Source organism: Aplysia californica, unplaced genomic scaffold, assembly GCF_000002075.1.
Source record: "Aplysia californica isolate F4 #8 unplaced genomic scaffold, AplCal3.0 scaffold01077, whole genome shotgun sequence".
Taxonomy (NCBI): Eukaryota; Metazoa; Mollusca; class Gastropoda; order Aplysiida; family Aplysiidae; genus Aplysia; species Aplysia californica.
The window spans coordinates 96,453-117,549 of record NW_004798347.1 but is presented as its reverse complement, the minus strand read 5'-3'; the positions used below and the strand labels follow the sequence as shown (position 1 = coordinate 117,549).

At 43.4% G+C, this 21,097-nt stretch overlaps 1 protein-coding gene across 1 annotated transcript in view; it reads right to left on the bottom strand.

Annotated features, from left to right (window-relative positions):
• The window catches only part of LOC101846617, a gene marked incomplete in the record, with an annotated part of 80,470 nt that extends 61,793 nt beyond the window's left edge, over positions 1 to 18,677 (bottom strand). The window contains 7 exon segments of the mRNA XM_013089909.2: positions 891 to 1,283; positions 2,400 to 2,673; positions 4,045 to 4,296; positions 6,030 to 6,169; positions 8,353 to 8,625; positions 10,838 to 12,527; positions 18,068 to 18,677. Coding sequence (XP_012945363.2) covers positions 891 to 1,283; positions 2,400 to 2,673; positions 4,045 to 4,296; positions 6,030 to 6,169; positions 8,353 to 8,625; positions 10,838 to 12,527; positions 18,068 to 18,274 — 3,229 coding nt within the window.
• Positions 18,678 to 21,097: the final 2,420 nt, after the last annotated feature.

Genomic DNA, 21,097 nt, shown 5'->3' with positions numbered 1-21,097 from the left:
AAGGACACAAATATGCTTAGAGGCGGGCCGCTCTGACCTTGCTTCTCAAGGCCAACCAGTGGCTGTGAGAGCAAAAAGCCTATTACACTACTGAATGTCGCATGTCAGCACCTCGGAACATCACTTCGAATTATTCTTGACTTAGGCAGTTTAAGGCTGGTTTTAGAATAAATTTCTTTCATTGCGGCCCTTATCGCGTTCCCGTGCCGTAGAATCTTCGTATTGATCATTTCTCTAGAGATCTAGACAAATTTGTAAAAAAGTTTCTTTCTGGCAGTAATTTTCTGTCTAAGATCACAAGTCAATTTACTTGATCAAAGCACAGATTTTCCAGCCGCGGCAACAATTCGAAGATAGACAGATGGAATGAGCGAATGATAGAAAGGAGGAAATTGGCACAAAAAGTACGCCAGATTTTGATAAATCCACAGGTAAAAATGTACTGCCGACCAACCCGCAACGAATGCATGGAGCATAGCGGAATAAAGGCCGATTGCAGGAAATGCGCAATCTGGCAGGTTTCTATAACATTAACTTATTGCCGAGAGAATCACCATAAATATCCTAAACTTATACTAGTACTAAACGATACGAAGGCGAGTACGGATCTTTTGCTACAGAATTTCGCTAGTCCTACGCTGTCGCAGCTTTTTACAGAGGGAGTTGATAAAGATGGAGGAACAAGTACGGAACTAGCAGAAAGTACGGATTTCCGTAAAAATACGGAAGAGTGGAAGCACTGAGTAATATCTGCATCTGCATTTGTGTATAGATAAGTATGTGTGTGCGTGTGTGTGAAAAAGAGAGATAGGGAGAGAGAGAGAGAGAGACAGAGAGAAAGAGAGAGAAATATAAATCTTTAAAAAAAAATTTACAAAAAAAAAACTGACCGTCTTTCACTTCCTGCTTGCTCTTCGCCAGCAGCTGCTGCTTCTCCGCACTGGGCAGAGCGCTGAGGGTCAAGGTCGTTCGCCTGGGCATCTCTTCGGGGAATGTAGCCCTCTGCTGCGGGAACACCATGGCCGCTCTGCGACACACGTGTTTGATCCGAGGGCCGCGAGACGAGCCTTTCAGAGACTTGTCGTCGTCGTCATCATCATCATCGTCGTCATCGTCTTCTCCGTCGGCGTCTTTCTTGGTCCTGTTTTCTGAGTCGGGTGATGATGATGATGAGGCTTGGTCCCCATTGGTCGTCACAGGCGGCTTCTTTACGGCGGCGGCAGAGCGGTGGGCTTTGTTCGGCGACGTCCTGCCCAAAAACTGCGTCTGGGGCGGCGAAAGATCTGGGGATTTTAGTTAAGTTTCAGTAAGCGTATTACGGCACTTGCAACACAATAAGGTCATATAAGTGCCGAAGATTAGAGGAGAGATAAAGACGATAGATGTTTGAGAGGAAAGAAGAAGCAAACCACATCAGAGCACCATCCAACCAACCACTTACAAGATTCCAACAAGTTGTCACACAACAATGGGCAAACAGTCTTATTCTAGTTCTTTGTTTTGGGGTGGGTTTTTTTTAGTTTCAGTAAGTGTTATAGATCACTTGCAACACAATAAGGGCATACAAGTAAAAAAGATTAGTTAGAGGTGTCACAAGAGAGTAAAAAAAACAAAAAAGGAGGGAGAGAGATCTGGTTGATAGATGTTTGATAGGAAAGAGGCAGCAGACCACACCAGAGCACCCGCCAACCACCCACTCACAAAATTCTATTTGCTTCATCCGCAGTATTTAGACATAAATCTACCAATATAGACACACTCTTAAGCAGACAAATGTGAGGCAGCGTGGTGACATCAGGCGCTCGTCAAAATAACGAAACCGGAGAAAAAGGCATTTTCCCGCAAGTTTGGAAATGTTTATCGAATTTTTATTTTTTATTTTTAGTTTTAGTATTAGTAAGCGTTTTACTGCACTTGCAACACAATAAGTCATATATAAGTGCTGAAGATTAGAGGTATTACAAGAGAGTAACAAACACAAAAAAGAAGGGTGAGAGATAAGGACGCTGGATGTTTGTTAGGAAAGAAGGAGGGGGAGCAAACCACACCACACCACCCGCCAACCACCCACCTCACTTCTCTACCTTCAACAGCACAAAGTATGCTTCGACTATAGAGGCACCCCGGAAATAGTGGGTAACAAGAGAGTGACAGACATACAAAAGAAGTGGAGGAAAAAAGACGATAGTAAAGATGAGGAAAGAAAAAGCAGCACTGCCCCGTATGCAGTTCAGGCACTGTTACGAGCATAACGATGAATCAGCCCATTTCCAATTCTACTGAGCATAAGAACATGTTATATCCCCCCTTTGGGAATGACCTAAAGACACTTCAGTCAGTAGCACCGCCCAGGGGGGTTTATCAAACACAGACGACAGACAAAAAAAAACCCCACTCACGGCCAAGAGGCTCTGCATCCTGCCCCACGTCCACGGACAGCGGCTGGTCCAGTCTGTTGGCCTGGATGAGGTCCTTGCTCTGCGTCAGCAGCTTGCCAGACCTTCGCACGCTTGGGGGCTCGGGAATTTCCTCCGCCCCCCCTCCTCCTTCTCCGCTCTTGTGCTTGTGCCGAGGTCTCCCCGCTGCGGAGGCCGAGCCGCTGCCGTCCACAGACGATTCCCCGCCGCTCTTGTGTTTCCGCCGATGCTTCGTCGTCGCTGTGGCGACCTTGTCCTGTTTAGTTTTGGTACAGGTTTTTAGTTAGTTTTAGTAAGTGTTTTACAGCTCCTGCAACACAATTAGGTCATATAAGTGCTGAAGAGTAAAGGTGTAACAAGGGAGTAACAAACACAAAAAAGAAAGAGGGGAGATAAAGATTATAGGTGTTTGATAGGAAAGAAGAAGTATGATCAATTTTAGTATAACAGCACGGGCCGGAAAGGCAAGACAACAAGACAAAGAAAAATTAAATCGATTAATACAGAAAGCATGTAAAATTTCAACATCTACATTCCCCTGCTTGGATGAATTGTACATAACAGCTTGCACTAAAAAAAATAATTCCATCTTTTTAGACAACAAACATCCCTTGTTCCCTCAAATAAAAACATCAGTCAAAAGTAAAAGACCTAGGCTTCTGATCTGTAACAAAGAAAGATCCAGAAGGTCATTTTTACCATCATCCATCAAAACTATTCCATCTTAACTATCTTGTATAAGTGTTCATACGACATTAGAGCATGCCTCAGAACAATATTGAGTATCTAGCTTAAGATTATTATTGCTTATATTGCTGCTCATTTATATTATGCATGCGGTTGTAAGCCTGCATGTGTGTGCATGTCTGTGTGCATGTGTGTGTGTGCATGTCTGTGTACATGTGTGTGTGTGTGCGCATGTCTGTGTGCATGTGTGTGTGTGTGCATGTGTGTGTGTGTGTGCATGTCTGTGTGCATGTGTGTGTGTGTGCATGTGTGTGTGTGTGCATGTCTGTGTGCATGTGTGTGTGTGTGTGCATGTGTGTGTGCATGTCTGTGTGTGTGCATGTCTGTGTGTGTGTGCATGTCTGTGTGCATGTGTGTGTGTGTGTGCATGTGTGTGTGTGTACATGTGTGTGTCTGTGTACATGTCTGTGTGCGTGTGTGTGTGCATGTCTGTGTGCATGTGTGTGTGTGTGCATGTCTGTGTACATTTCTGTGTGCATGTGTGTGTCTGTGTACATGTCTATGTGCATGTGTGTGTGCGTGTGTGTGTGTGCGCGTGTACACGTGGTGAAACACCAAACAAAATGTGCCAGGATCTGGACAATTAGGATGTACCTTATCTTACCACAAATCTCAACCGAATTGGAGTAAAGCAGTCTACTGCCTGCCCACTATGTGACTACCCCTCCGAGACAGTGGAACATCGGATGTTCTTCTGTAGAAAACTAACCGATTTGAGAGGATATTTTCTTCCCAAGCTACCCCACACATCTAATAGCCTCTACTCCTCAAGACAACTATATAAACAGACATGCAGCGTTTACCGAATGGCATCATGCAGAAGAGTTAACGCTCAGACGCTACAGGATCGCTATCAACAACAACAACCACAGCATCTTACCACAGCGGCAGCCGCACCACTACTCTGGTGCCTCTGACGGGGCTTCGTGTTTGACGCCGCCGAGACGACCCCATCTTCGGACAAGTCTCCGCCACCACCCGCATGTTTTTGCTGCGACCTTGAGTGAGGGCGGGAGGCTTCGGCTGACGCCGTCCCCTTCCTGTTTCTGTCACTTCTTTTGAGGCCCACTGAGGCTGCTTCCATGGCATTCTTGGAACTACCCTTCTTCATGCACAAACTAGCCAGATTTGCCTAGGGAAACAAACAGAACAAACAGAACAGTTGTTTTAGTATGTTTTAGTAAGCGTTTTACGGCACTTGCAACACAATAAGGTCATGTAAGTGCCGAAGATGAGAGATGTTACAAGAGAGTAACAAACCAAAAAAAAAAGAAATTTAGTTTTAGTAAGAGTTTTAAGGCATAACAATAAGGTCATATAAGTGCCGGAGATTAGAGGTGTTACCAAAGAGTAACAAACAAAAAAGAAGGAGGGGAAATCAAGACGATAGACGTTTGATAGGAAAGAAGAAGCTAACCACACCAGAGCACCTGCCAACCATCCACGCACAACCACTGATAGCTACAATGACATAACATAACCATCACAGGGGGGGGGGGTGTCTTTGCCAGTCGGACAAAACATTTCTGAGCTCTATAGACTAGTACATGTATTATTATAATCGAAAACTATTGAAGAAAAACATCCTCTATGGCCTTTTCGCATCCTGACAGAAGATCTAACACTTTGCACCCACGGGGCGCCGATCGGCGACGGTAAGAAGAAGTCGTCACCTTTCCCCATGGGACGCCGATCGGCGACGGTAAAAAGCCGCCCCCTTTTCCCGCGGTGTGATATAGCGTGTACCGCACCGGTATCCTGGTGCATGGGGAGAAGTGTTGCACACTCTGTGTGTTGCGTGGAAGGAAAGTGTTAAAGCAGCAGAATGTATGATTCAGCTTTGCTTGAGTGGTAGACATAGAAAAAGTAGATCACCAAAGAATAACTAGTCTCCCTTTAGATTTTGACTTCCTTGACATATGCTCCACAGGGGAGACATGCTCCATACGTTTGGAACCAGTTAGTTTTGTTTTACAGGGATGCCAAATGATTTTTGAAAAAAAAAAAATGGAAAATGAGCGGAGCATCACACCTCACCTAAAACGAACCTATTAAAATCTTTAAATGAGCAAAACAAAAACATTTCTTTTACCATTCAACTTTCTTTTGCAAGTTTATGAAAAAAACGGAAAAACAGGAGATCTGGCATCCTTGTGTTTTAGTAAGGTTTTACAACAGGCCTGATTCCTTCGTGATACCAATCATACGCGTACCAATGTTTATTTATTTACGCGAAGAGCTTTTTAAGTAAGGTTTTACAACAGGCCTGATTCCTTCGTGATACCAATCATACGCGTACCAATGTTTATTTATTTACGCGAAGAGCTTTTTCAGTAAGGTTTTTACGGCGTTCGCAACTGCATAATAAGGTCATAAGAGCACCAAGGGGTTGATATCAACAGAGAAGTCCAAACGGGGAATCATTATAACTCCAAAGGTCTTGTAATTAAATCCCTGCATGTGGTTGAATGATGCATCTAATGTGACATGTACATTTTGTCAGCTTTACTTCTCTTTTCATGAATTTTAATGGGAGTAATATATAATTTGCATTTTTTTAAAATGTATTCCTGCATGTGTTTTTTACCGTCCTGTACAGCCAAGAAAAATTTCCCTCTGGGTTAATAGGTAAGTTTTCTTATCTTGTCTTATTACCCGAAGAGCATCATGCCCACCCAACAATGGCCACTACAGGCAGGGAACAGCTAAGACAGGCAAACAGAAACAATAGAGGGGAAGTGAAGCAGGATCTACAAATGAGCCCCCCCCCCCCCCCCCACACACACACACAATCACACCCAAAAAAAAAAATTTTCCTTTTTTTAATTGCCAATACAATACATCTGAAATAACAAATTTACGCACCATTTCTGATTCCAAGTCCTGTGAAGGGTACGCATTGCCACATATGCCCACGGTTTCACACTTCTTCAAAACGGCCATGAACTTGCGAAATTTGCACACAACACAATGTGACTTCTCTTTGTGGTTAATCACGCAGCGACCTAGAAAGCACAAGTTGAAAAAAATATATTTTGGGGGTGGGGAGGGATGGAATGGGAGGAAAAAATATGCAATAAAGGAAAGACATTTCAGAAAGGCAAACTTTGAAAGAGGTCTCTAGTTTTAGTAAGTGTTTTACGGCACTTGCAACACAATAAGGTCATATAAATGCCGAAGAATAGATTATGTGTTACAAGAGAGTAACGTACACAAAAAAAGGGGGGGGGGGGGAAATTTAAAAGATGATAGATATAGACGTTTGATAGGAAAGAAGAAGCAAACCACACCAGAGCACCCGCCAACCACCCACGATAGAGCTCTAGATTTCTGCCTGTCGTGAGCTGGCAAAATAACTGCCACTTTTTAGTTTTCGTAAAAACATTTATCCAATATCGTTTGTAAATGATTGAAATTGGTTTAACCATCAACACACAATTTATATCAGTAGGACCAACTCGTCTAGGTGGGACACATTCTGCCAGTAGACATACATACTGGAATATTCAACAAAATAACTAGTTTTAGTTAGGTTTTACAGCGCTCACAAGTGCATATAAGGTCATATGAGCGCCAAGGGGTGGATGTCAACAGAAAAGTCTGCTTCGACTATCAAGGCACCCCGGAAAGAGCAGTTCACAAGAGAGTGACAAACATACAAAAGAAGTAGTGGAAAAAATGACAATAGTAAGGATGAGGAAAGAAAAAGCAGCAGTTCCCACAATGTTGTTCCGGCACAGCATGAGCATGACATTAATAACTCAGCTCATTTACAATTCTACTGTGCGTAAGATAGCAATGCCAATCGAGCTTTCCTGCGCGGCGAAAATTTGGTCCCCGTTTACGAGCGATTTTGCGGACCCAGCCGAAGCATAGGTGACTAACTTTGTCAACCTCGGTCTGCTCTATTTCCGAACCAATCCGAATGAAACTCAGCAACCAATCAGAAAATAGGGCAAACTAATGATATGTGGACGTTGAAGTTCGTACACATTAATTAACCTATACTTTTGGTGTCGGGAACACTTTCGTATCGTGTACACCGAAAACTATAAGGAGTTTGAATTTCAACGCCGAGATGGTAATAGATCTATCTATCCTCTATAATGTGCTCAAATTTGAACGTTCTGTGTCAAGTAGTTGTTTAGACCCGATCATAAATACACGACTACCCCACTATCCAAAGCGGCTTCGCACGGAGACCGGCCATTTTCCCCTCACTCTCGTGGCAAATGTATGTGACCTACAAATCCCCGCATGACTATTTCGGGCCCGTTCATTGGTCACTTGAAATAGGGCAATGGCGGGCGCGCGCATCCGGTTGTTTTTCTCTCTATTTCCCTGTAACATCGCAATGGGGGTATTCCGAGGCGAGGTTATCTCGTCTCGGGGTGTTCGCGTCTCAACGGGGAAAAATAATTTTTAATTGTACGGCATGCTAGATTGAATTAACTTATATTTTACGGTTGGCATGGTCTAAAGTCATCATAAAAAGCTTTGCAATTATTTAGTCACGCTGCCGACATATATTCTTAAAGATCCCATGTTGTGATACGATGCTATAAATAAAATGGACTCATCCCGACACCCCTTTTTCGCAAAATCGTAATATGTACACCAAAATTTTAATTATAACAAAATAACTACGAAATTAGTAGTAAATCTGACTGCAGAAATGATTTCTACACTCAAAAACACGTCGGGTAGCCAAGTTTCTCTCAAACACTCCGATTAGTTACCGAGATATCGTCGATTTTCTTACAGAATCTGCTACTGCGTGGTCCACGTTTTAGGAGTATTTTCCTATATGTGGGTCATCCATATTTTGCCGACCTTTACAACCCCATAACTTTTTTATTTATGAACCGATTCTCAAAATTCAAGAAGCATGATTTTTAGGATTGAAAATTCTTTCTTAGTACCAAAAAAAAGGGGGCAAAAGTGAAAATTTATTGGCATTGCTACATAAGAACATGTTAATGTTCCCCATATGGGAATGATGGCCTAAATACACTTCAGACAGTTGCCCTGCCCTGGTGGGGGATATAAAATAACTTCCCCAAGCAAGAATCGAACCCATGTCCTCTGGGCGCAGGGGCAGAGTCTTTAAAGCATCACACCACAGACGTTTGTCTAGACTACCCCCCCCCCCAACATCTCACTACGCGAGAATCCCGAAGCCACTCACCCCCGTTCACACAATGCTTAAACGGCTTGCGGGGATTCCACTTGGAGATCTGGTAGAAGAACGCCTTCTTGCACCGCTTGCACAGAGGCACCGTGGGCAGCTTCCGGTTCTCCTTGACGGTGCAGAGGTCCGAGCACACCAGACAGGGCCGCCTGGAGCCGGCACGAAAACCGTGCTTGAGGTCCTCGTCCTTGATGAGAGACGCCTGGTGGCCCTTGTCGTCCGTCACGGCTGGCGCCTGATGGGAAGCTGGAGAGGAGACTGGGAGGGTTCCTGTGTCGGGAAATTTTTTAGATTTAGCTTTAGTTTCAGTAGAGGTTTTACTTATGGTGCTCGCAATTGCATAAGGTCATATATGAGTATTAGAAGATTAGAGGTGTTACAAGAGGTAACAAACATAAAAAAGAAAGAAGAAGGGGAGATAAGGACGATAGATGTTTGATAGGAAAGAAGGAGCAAACCACACCAGAGCACCCGCCTTGTTTGAGTAAAGAGAAGTCCCTCGGCACAGTCACGGTCATTTCGCCCAATGATAGCTAGATAGAAAAAAATATATATACATATATATATATATATAGTATATGCTTAATTCTCCTTGCAACACTCTACGATTATTTGGTCGCTTTTAAGCACAAGGGGGCTACCCCCAAAATAATGCTGTTTTGAGAAAATCAAAGGCAAAGTATTTGCCCCTTGTTCAGTTTTTTAAAAAGACACAGCGAGTTTTCTCTATAGCCAAACAAATATAGTATAATATACACATACCAATGAAACCAAACTTCTCCTATAGGTAAATTATCTAATAGGACTGAGCCAAATAAATGGGAAAATTCATTCGTGTAAACCACCTTTCCCACAGCCACGATGCCAAGCTGAGCAGCCTTCCACCACTGGACTCATTATCTCACAATCTTACCAAGTCTTCTACTAAGCTACTGATACAAGACAGACAGTCGAACCTGTGTAAGACGGCCACCCATTGTCAAGGAGAAAAGTGGCCGTATAAGACAGGTGGCCGTCTTAGGCAGGACTGATCAAGATGAAGAAAACAAACCATTCCTTTCTGAGGGTTGGAAGGTAGCCGCATTGTTGTTGTTATTATTGTTGACTGTTGTTCTTTTCGCTGTTCTTTCTGTTTTTTATTTTGTTGCTGCTTTTGTGCAAGGGTGACAATAAAATGAAATGTGTCCGACAAGGAGGACCGAGTGCTATGGTGAAACAAACACATGGGTCGCCACCACTCGGAGAACGAACAACGCTTCTGTCACAAGTTCATGTTGACATTCATTGTTACTTTGTTACAGACTGGGTAAACAGTGACCACTCAGATTTGTGTATGAATTCTGGGCGGGGCTTATGGGTTTCGAGAGATCACACGCTCACCTCACCAGCAGCTGAAAATTTGTTACCTATTGGTCAACAGTAGGAGGGGCCTACGCAACATGATCGGTTGGAGGAACTACCTTACAATAACGACAGGGCAATGGATTATGACGGCTCACCCACAACGCACAATTTATGACAAAACGTAATGGAGTCACTAAGGTGGCCGTCTAAGACAGGTGTTATTGCTTTGTGTGATAGGGGTTGTGTGTTAAAAAATGGTGGCCGCGGCCGCGTTGGACAGGTGCCCGTTTTACACAGTTAAATTATATAGAAAAAACGCAAGGGGGAAAATGGAAAGTGGTCGTCTGTACAGGTGGCCGTCTTGTAGAGGTGGCCGTCAGGGCAGGTTCGACTGTATATTATATCAGTATCAGGGAAATCAAGTGGAAGCAATCAAAGGTGCCCTCACAAGGTCCTTGCTTACTTGAAAATGTTTAGTAATTGTGGGAGAGTTGTAAACTTGTGAGAACCTCATTCGAATGTTCACAAAATTTGTTGACAACATGAAATATTGTAGACCAAATCATAGGAGAACAAGTTTCGCAACAAGATGTCACACATCCATTTTTACAATTTTGAGAAAAATTAAGACGTCTTTTCTTCACTTATTTACAGAATATATATTCGAGAAATTTTGCACTCAAGGTAAAGATCTTGTTAAGCTTTGAGTGCTGATATTTATCATAATATGATGAAATCTATATTGGACTCTCAAACTTTAATTTGATGGAACCAACACACATTTTTGACTAAATCAAAAGCGAAACATAATTACCGACTGAGAAGAAGGATAGTAGTTTACTGCAGAGCGATCTATTGACCGCTGCAAATGTAAAATTCACATACATCAAACAGAAACAATGTTTAAGTCATTTCAGTTTTTAGATTGATCAGAGATAATGCAAAGAGAGACTTTCAGTCAGAGCACAACATACTGTTCCTGTGATGTTATTGTATTGTAAAGTGCACAGAGCCTTAGTAATTTATTTGATCAGGGTTGAGTGCTACTTTTACCATCATGCCCTATAATACAATAATTATCATTATTAATAATCATTTAAAGAAATAATTATATACTACTAACAACTGTGATACTTACCAACACCGGTGGGAGAGAAGGAGCCGGCCCCCGCCTCCATTCCCTCAAACAACTTCTGCTTTTCAAACGCCGCCCCGGCACCGAGGTGAGAGAAAGGAGACAACTGACTCAAGGAGCCTGGAGACACTGACGGTGCGGGCATGGCCCCACCCCCGCCGCCACTGCTACTGCTGGAGTTCGTAGTGGCAGCAGAAGACGACAGGAGGCCCATCTTTTTCTGAGAGTGCCGCTTCTTGCGCTCCATCTTGGCCTCCCTCTTGAGCTGAGCCTTGAGCGAACGAGCCAGCGCCGCCTTGGACCGGTTGAGCGCTGTGCGGTTCAGGTGGAGCTTCGCCTGGCGCAAAACGACCGTGCTCTGAGACAGGGCGGCAGCGCGTCTCTGCTGCTTGTACTTGGATTTCCTGGACACTGACACGTGGGACGCGGAGGAGGGATCGGTGAAGAGCTTCGCTGGGGCAATCAGGCTCTTCGCGGAACCGTAAGCTTTTCCAGACGGGGTCACACCCGGCGCCTGGCCCCCAGAGTCCGGCTTCTGACCATCAGCGGGGAGGGGGGCCGACCCGGGCTTGATGGGACTCGCCATCTGTTGCTGCAATCGAATTTCATCGTCTGGATCATCCTCCACAAACTTCATCCTCATGATCAGACTCGGTTTCCTCGGCCGCTTTCCCTCTACGATAAGGGGCCGGTCGAGAGAACCGACAGGCTTGTGGGCGTCGGCTCCGTCGGTGAAACTTGCCGTTCCGCTAGGCTGGGGAGCCGCAGAAAAAGCAGGAAATCCCTTTTCTCTGTTGGTGTAGAACGGTGAAAGAGACATGCCTTGTCCTTGAAAGACTGAGAAATAATTGCCATTGCCCTGGGTGCCCTCGGGCACGCCCATCCCAAACAATATGGAATGTGAAGTGGATGTGGGTGTGGGCAGAGAGGGACTCAGCTTTGGCTGCTTCGCCACCAGCTGTTGAACACTGTCCTCCTCCAAAAAACGTTTGTTTGGCTTGATCACCCGCGACGACCGCGAGCTTTTAGTGGGCAGAACAAACTTCCGAGTTCTGTTTTTCGTCGGCGTAAGCAACAGCCGGTTGGTGCTTTGAGCCGCTTTTTTCGTGGCTCGAGCCAAAATCTGTTGAGTCGCAGGTCGGTACTTTGACGACAACTTGACCCCCAGTCCTGATGAAGTGGAGGCGGCAGCTGCATCAGAGCCGGCTGTTTTTGCCTTCGGCTCCTGAAGATCGCCTTTCGCACCGGCATTGGGGAACCTCTTCCGAGGTCTCCCAACACGAGCCGGTAAGACGGGCTGTGTCTCGACACTGTGTGAAAGGCGCTTAATCCTGATGTGACTGAGAGAGGATGTTCTACCACCATCAGCTCGACTTCCATTTTGCTGAGCGGTGTCATTCGTCAGTTTCAAACTCAACTTGCCCTGAACGGCAGCGGTGCTGTCTTGGAAGAGACCAGTGTCCACAATTTTCCTGTAGGTCTTCCTGAATCCCGGGAAAGCTTCTTTGGCTTTCAGAGGAACAGGAATGCCAGCAGCTTCCAAACTAGCGAGATTCTCTTGGGAACGCTGGTAGCGAAAACTAAGTTCCTTCGCCTGTTGCTCTTGAATAAGTTTCTCGCGGGAAATGATGCGCTCGAGATTCCGTTCAGCTGCGCGCACCTGCTGTGGTGTGAACCCAGAGAACTCTTCTTCCTGTATTTAGGAAAAAAATATTTGTTTTTGTTTTAGTAGAGGTTTTACGGCGCTCGCAACTGCATAAGGTCATATGAGCACTAGAAGATTAGAGGTGTTACAAGAGAGTAACAAACATAAAAATGAAGGAGGGGAGATAAGGGCGATAGATCAAAGAAGAAGCAAACCACACCAGAGCACCCGCCAACCACCCACAAAAATATTTTTTTTAAAAGAAGTTCCATTACAAAATACAAAAAGAAACTGTGATGAGTTATTAAAAACTTGAACAAGAAGTGCATTTTCAATAAACTTCCTAAAACACATTATACAGGAAAATTGCACAATGTCTAGCCTGAACAATCACTCTCATACTCACAGCAATATATATATATGTATCACGAATTTCACTGTGAAAGCCTTATGAAATAAAATAAACGATGACTCAATAATCGGTGATGATGATGCAGCCAATGCAAACTGCAGGTGTCCTACAATCTACTCTTCCTGATTTCAGCACAATAGTCACAGCATGTGCTCACAGACAACTTTTGAGAAACAGTAACTTTCATCAGATTTAAATGCTGATGACTTTCTTGTCTTCAGCAATTTCTTTTTTTTAAAATCATGTAACAATTTAAAGTGTTTTTACTCCCCCCTCACCAGCATTTAGATAATTAATAATTAAAGAGGCAGCTTCAACCCTTGCCTGCCAGGCTGAGAAGGACACAGCATTTCAGAAGACCGAGATACTACTAGGAAAAAAAAAATGTTCCCCACTCAGGAATCCAACTTGGGTCTTTTGTGTGCAACTGTGAAGGGCCGAACCTAATTGCTACACACCACAGAGCTAAGGCCCAGCAAAAAAAATTGAGAAGAGTAATCTCTATTTCTTTCTATATAAATTAAACTACTGCAGTGTCCTTCTAGCCGGCCTTTCCAACTATTTGTTGTTATAAATATCACGTCGGTGGCCTAGTGGTTAGGCTCTCGGACTCGCAACCGTAAGGTCGTGGGTTCGAATCCCGACAGGGGCCCGACGTTGTGTCCTTGGGAAAGGCACTTTCCACAAATTTTCCTCACCTCACCCAGGTGGAAAAGGGTACCCGGCTATAGACAGTGAACAATCTTGTCAGTTTGATAGTGTTTGAGCGCATGAAATCCGCAGCTTGCACTGTATGCTTCCGTGGAAGCCGAGAACGTTTCTGGGTGTTCTCAGAGGGTCTGCAGGGGTAATAATAGTTGTAAAGCGCATAGAGCATGCTCTTGAGCATGGATATGCGCTATATAAATGCAATTACAGTGGAATCCTGTTATAACGAGACGTAAGGGACCGGTGCGAAATGTCCGTTATACCAGGACTCTCGTTATAAGGAATCCAGTAATAAATTCAATGGAAATAATAAGTAGGCCTTATCTATGAGTTTGGTGTTCTGTTTATTTCTTTTTGTTATCTACCCTGATGATGATATTGTTCAACATGACCTCTAGGTCTTACTTGATCAAAAATCGAATCGGGTTTCTTTCTCAAGCGCTAGCGATGTTGACAGCCCGGCGTTGGCGATCAGAAATAATGCGCTCTGGGTTAACTCGCCCGCTGTGTTGTCACCCACCCCACAACACCCCGTGGTGTGTTTCGTCTGCTTGCTCAGGTTACTACACATTCACTCCATCCATTGCAGCATTGTGACCTCTCCATCCCCGCAATGGAGAAGTGAGGGCATGGGTAGTGGTATGCCTAGACAATCTAGAGTAGGCTGGCCTATCACACGATGCGTTCTGCTTGTCTGTGCTTACCACATCCTCCCCACTCATTCGCTCCGGCCTTCATTGTTGGCAAACGTGGGCTCTCCTATCTATTCTTTGTTTCGCTCAAGGAGTTGATGTAAGGTCCTAGGTTTCGCTAGATCACCAACAAGTTTCTCAACTGGCGAGGTTTATATGTATAACTGGCCTGTGCGCTGTGCACAGCAGCAGCAATATTCCGCTATAACCGACTCCCGTGTTTGTCCGATTGCGCTATAGTAGTATTTTATTTACAAAGATAAAGAAGGGAAAAAACGGGGTTTTAGAATAGTGTCTTAATAACAGATTTCTCGTTATTTCAGGACTCGTTATAAGTGGACTCCACTGTATTATTATTAAAAGAAAAGTGTCAATGGGGATGTAAAAATACCTACTACCTACATATTTCAGTCTCGTAGTAAGAGTTTTACTGCACTTGCAACACAATAATAAGGTCATATAAAGTGTCGAAGAATAGATTATTTGTTACAAGAGAGTAACATACACAAAAAAGGAGGGGAGAGAAGGACGACAGATGTTTGATGGTAAAGAAGGAGCAAACCACACCAGAGCACCCGCCAACCATCCACTTACATATTTTAACGGAACAATAAAACATCCAAATGAAAAGAGACATACTGTATACAGCCCCTCTTGTAAACTTTCGTTGTTAACATTTTATTCGAAAACAATGGCCGCCCGTTTGATCAACTTGCTGTGTCCTTAGCAGCAATCATGTGTTGTTAACATTCCTCTGTGTCTAGTGAAGAAAGTGAAGGTAAAGGCTGACTGCTGACACAGTTCCCTTGAAATTACACAAAAGTTTTTCTTTTAAAAAGACAACAGCACATGTCACTGATCTCTATTTTTTATTGCAGCCAAGCTTAATTGAAAAATCCAATGGCATCAGACGCAAGGAGCAAGTGCAGCAGTTTTACCATGGGTCGGCTGGGATGAACAGAGATGGGAGTGGAAATGCACTGATACTATCATTAAAAGATATCATTAAAAGATTCTACTACTTTTAATAATAAAAATGTGCTTTTTACTAGAGTTACAAACAAACCCATCTCCAACTGTATAGCTAGCTAACCAAAAGCCTGAATAATAAAGTATGGACACCCTCACATTACATTCAGAGTTAGTCAGTCTACGCAAAACTGACAAATGCTATGGGCAACTTTTGTGTGTAATTCTTAAGGTCTATTTATAAAACTTGGACAAACTGACAAGAGGACACCCAAAAGAACCGAGCTCAATATAATTATTCAACACTCTTCAAAGGCTGCAACGGTTGTTTAAAAAATCTTGTATGTCAGAGTGCGTTCATAAAACCTTGCTCGCAAGGAAGTGTGTTATAATGTTGTGTGAATTATGTGTTCACGAGGAGAGAGAATTTTAAAATAAGTGCTTTGGTGTGCGTGTGTGTGTGAGTGAGAGAGTGAGAGAGAGAGAGAGAGAGAGAGAGAGAGAGAGAGAGAGAGAGAGAGAGAGAGAGAGAGAGAGAGAGAGAGGGAGGGGGAGGGGGAGGGGGAGGGAGAGAGAGAGAGAGAGAGAGAGAGAGAGAGAGAGAGAGAGAGAGAGAGAGAGAGAGAGAGAGAGAGAGAGAGACAGACAGACAGACAGACAGGAAGACAGGCAAACAGACAGACAGACAGACAAACATGGGAAGAGAGTCAGAGAGCCGTACTTAGATCTAGGTTTGGCCCTATTGACTCAAACCTGTTGAGTACACAGGTCTCATTAGAACTAGATCTAGTAATTAGTCAGGTTTAAAATACATGATGCAAGTCAGTAAGGCACCTTTTGATTTTCTCTGAAATACAAATACTTTAGGCATTGCAAACTAAAAATTTCAATTACAATTCAGCCATCATTATTTTAAAGTATGGCTAGTCTGACAAATCTCATCAGTGGTAATTATTCAGGTTTAAAATACATGCACTGTCAGTAAGGCACCCTTTGGTTTAGTCTCAAATACAAATACTTTAGGTACTGCAAACTAAAATAATTAAAATTCATTAAGGCGTATTTTTTGGGGGGTCAGTCTAGCCATCATATAAGTACGGCTAGCCAAGTAGTCTAGCAGTACTTAAGTATGGCTAGCCTAGCAGTCTTGCCGTCATGTACGGCTAGCCTCTTCCTATAGACATCTTTTGTTGTTTTGTATTAAAGTAAAAATAGCAACATTGCGTATTCATAGAGCGAAATACACTGTAAATTGATCCACTACAAGTTGAAGTGTCTCTTTTGTTTTGTTTTCGTAAGCTTTTACGGCCCTCACACACTGGATGAATTGATAAAAGGTCACATGACGCCAAAGGGCGGATAGTGGATGTAAAGAGAGTTCAAAAGTCCAAACGGGGAATCAAGCTTACTCTGCTCACCTCTCTAGTCTCTCTAACCTCAACAGCACAAGGTCTGCTTCCACTATCAAGGCACCCCGGAAATTATAACACAACAGCTCACAAGTAAGAGAGTTTAAGTGACAAACATAAGAAGTAGAGGGAAAATGACCATAATAGTGAGAATGAGGAAAGAATTACACAGCAGTTCCCTTTTTTTCCGGCACAGTATGAGCATGACATTGTCATTGATAAATCAGCCCACTTACAATTCTACTGTGCATAAAGAAGTATCATGTTCTATCCCCCTTTGAAAATGGCCAACACAATTTCAGTCTGTAGCACTGCCTTGGGGGGGGGGGATGTCTCTGAGCTATAGTATTAGTTTAGTAGTTTAAATAGTTAGTACAAGAGTTTTACGGCACTAGCAACACAATAAGGTCATCATAATAGCACCAAAGATAAGAGGAACTCGAGTTACAAAAGAGAATACAAGGTGTAAACAAAAGAGGTGTGTGACAGATCAGGACATCTAGATCATGTTCGATAGAGGAAAGAAAGGGCGACTCGTAAACACCAGAGCACCCGAGTGCCTTCAAAGTCAGCTTGACATCCTTTGGTTGACACACGCATAAATATGATTGCAGGACACAACGATTTTATTTAAGGCTAAGGCCTGGCTAGGGTTGAGGCCAGAGCAAACTAGGAAGACATAAAATGTCCAACATCACAATGTCACACAATCAACTGTCAACATCGTTTTACTTTTCATGTGATGCAGTTAGAGAATGATGAAAACGGAAGGCCAATATTCAAAGCAGTTGTAACAAGAGAGTGCTCAGCAATTACTCCTGATCAGATATAATACTGCCTCATCAGTGGACGTCAATTACAATTTATAGAATAAAATACTGAGTGCCACTGCCACGACTTCATAGGCTATGACATCTAGGCCAACAATTACAGTTGCAGAGTAGAGAGGTGTGTGGCACAGACTACCAACAACTATCTTTAGACAAGATTAGTTAAAACTCCTAGATCTATACCTTGATCTGAATCTGCAACTACTAGATCTAGATCTACTACTCCACTGTATGACAAGAGTAGGTCTGCCAATGTGTCATGGCATGGGGCCTACAAGTGTATGACTAGGCTACGACGACAGTGACAAACATTCAGTGTTGACAGTGATAGAGAACCGAGGAGGGTCTCACATTCGAATCGTGGATGAAACTGTATGGGATAATGACCAGCGTCAAAACCAGTACAATTAATTAGTGTAATGAGCAAACGTTCTGCAGGTGTCTATAAAGGCTCTGATGCAACTAAGTAAATGAGCCGATGGGAAATTTCATTGAATCGGCGTATCGGAGGAAGCCATGTTTATGGAATGGGGATCAATGGATCATCGATGCTCCTTGATTTGTTTACCTCATCAGAGTCCCCAAACAATTCTCTGAATCTTCGTAGTCCTCGGTGGATACTTGCTACTACTGATAAAGTGGGATCTGTTGTCTGTCGAGCTTCATCAGCACCATATCGAACACCAATCCGATCAAATCGATAGCCAGGACGTCCTGGAAAACGTAGGCGCGCCATGTTGATTTTGTGGCTAGCATGGTGGTTCCTAACCAACATGGCGGACACCGAGTCACTGTTTGACGCGAAATTGCATTTTTTTGTTGTAAGGATCTTAACTGGTCCGATTCTGATCTAAGCTGCGATCTCATTAGCTTTCTATTGAATCATTTAGAGATTCATTAGCAATAAATTGACTCTAAACATTGAAAACAAGACTAAATTTATCATCCGCTTTCCCAATACATGTTCCGGGAACACTAGTCAGCCAATAGACGAGTACCTGTTCCGCGCCAAATTCTGTAAACCACAACCTTATAGACGAGGGAAAATTTGATCGTACCGACGTTGTAAAAGGGCTATATAGGGTATCATATTACAACCACTTTACTGTAGATGCCTACAGTTCTATAAGCCTAGAATATTTATCGAATTACCAATATCTACACTAATAAAACTAGACCTAGCCTATGTTTGTAAACAAGCGGTACGACTGTCCCATAATGCAGTCCGAGCGCTGATATGAATATTCAGTCAGGTCAGACAACCCACGTTTTCTTGACTGAAAACACCCGCTTTTTTCCTCCGCCACAGTACGCATAATAGGCCCTAGTCCTACCAATTTGTTGAGCAAAAAGTACACAAAAAAAGATGCTTCGATCTGGGTTTACCTCCTGAATAGTTAGAAATGCTGGAATTCCCCAATGACGTGGGAATCACAAAATAACCTCGTTCGCCAAGAGGAAGGTGCTAAGATTTTGAACGTACATTTTCTTTAGGCTACCTTAGCCTTAGACCTCAGGCTTAGCATAATAATATAAAATATATATGCCTGTGATGACCACAGGCTTATCGTCGTCCCTTTTTTTCTTTTTTATGTAGGTGTTTTTACGCCCCCGTCGACACAATTTAGGTCATAATTTAAGAGGCGGACTTCCGACCGTGTCTGTCTCGACAAACACGGGCTGAGAAGGATTATACATGTACAATAATTATAATATAATAATGATAACTCAACAGAAAGACCGTGATATACATAAAAATTCGCCCCACTCGGGAATCGAACCCGGGTCTCCTGCGTGTGACAGCAAATCGCCTAACCACTACATTGGTGCAACACAGTGTAGCCTATTAGTATCAAATGCAGTAATTAGGTGCAATTCACCCCTCCCCAATCCCTGAAGTGGTGCTACTGACTGAAGTGTCTTTAAGCCATTCCCAAAGAGGGCATTAAATCTCGAGTTCTTATGCACAGTAGAATTGTAATTGTAAATGGGCTGATTCGCCAATGCCATGCTCATAACTGTGCCTGAACTGCAACAGGGAACTGCTGCTTTTTCTTTTCTAATCCTAATTACTATCATCATTTTTCTTCTACTTCTTTTGTATGTTTGTCACTTTCTTGTGACTCGCAATTTCCGGGGTGCTTTTTGATAGAAGTCGAAGCAGACGTTGTGCTGTTGAAGCTAGAGAGGTGAGCAGAGTTACTATAAGTCTGATTCCTTGTAAGGACTTCTCTATTGACATCCACCCCTTGGCGCTAATATGACTTATTTATGCAGAACAGTTGCGAGCGCCGTACCGTAAAACCTCTACTAAAACAAACAAGGTACATTTTAAAAAAATATATTATGTATGTATAAAGTAAAGTGGTTACCGCATCCGATCCGGACTTTGGGGATTGCCTTGTAAATTAGTGAGACAACTTCTTGGGCCTTCGGCATACTGTGATAGGGTGGCTAATTCCTTTCCACACCGCCTTTACTTCCCCAACTCGAAGTCAGGTACCAATTACTTACTATTACTGATGGGTGGGCAGGAGGGGGCGAAAAAAATCTGAATCCGAACCGAGGCTCGAACTTCGGAGACGAGCGGACTAACCGCTCCGCCACCACACCCACATTATGTATGATATAGTTCTAGTTTTAGTATGAATTTTACGGCACTCGCAACTGCATAAGGTCATATGAGCGCCAGAAGACTAGAGGTGTTACAAGAGAGTAACAAACACAAAAAAGAAGGAGGGGAGATAAAGACGATTGATGTTTGATAGGACAGAAGGAGCAAACCACACCAGAGCGCCCGCCAACCGCCTACTATGTATGATATAGGCCAACAATATTCCCAACAAATCAAGAGTGACGACATAATATATATTATGAGGCATTGGCTACGTCACTCACAGACTATTCAGATCAACAACATTGCATGTGCTGACCCTCGTAGTGTCGTTTTAGTAGAAGTTTTACGGCGCTCGCAACTGCTTAAGGTCATAAGTGCGCCAAGGGGTGGATGTCAACAGACAATAAGTCCTTATAAGGAATCAGACTTACTCTGCTCACCTCTCTAGCTTCAACAGCACAAAGTCTGCTTCAACTATCAAAGGGCACCCCGGAAATAGCGGGTCACAAGAGTGTGACAAACATACAAAAAAATTAGGGGGGAAATGACGATAATAAGGATTGGGAAAGAAAAAGCAGCAGTTCCCTGTCGCAGTTCAGGCACAGTTATGACTGAGCATGACATTGATGAACCAGCCCATGTACAATTACATGTACAATTCTACTGTGCATAAGAACCCGAGATGTTAATGTCCCCCTCTTTGGGAATGGCCTAAAGACACTTCAGTCAGTAGCACCGCCCTAGATGGTAGACCATCGTAGTATCGTTTAGACATAGGCTGTTATCGTGCATCCCTCAAGTTAGCCGGTCCGAACATTATATTGACAGTGACATCGCTGATGTCTGGCGTTTCTTCTCGTTTCCAAGCATCACAGCTCAGTCTAATCATTCACATACATGGAGATAGTACTAATAGTAGTAGATCTATAGCATTTCAGGTTCGATCTTGATAAGCCTTCGGATCGCTGGCTAACAACACCC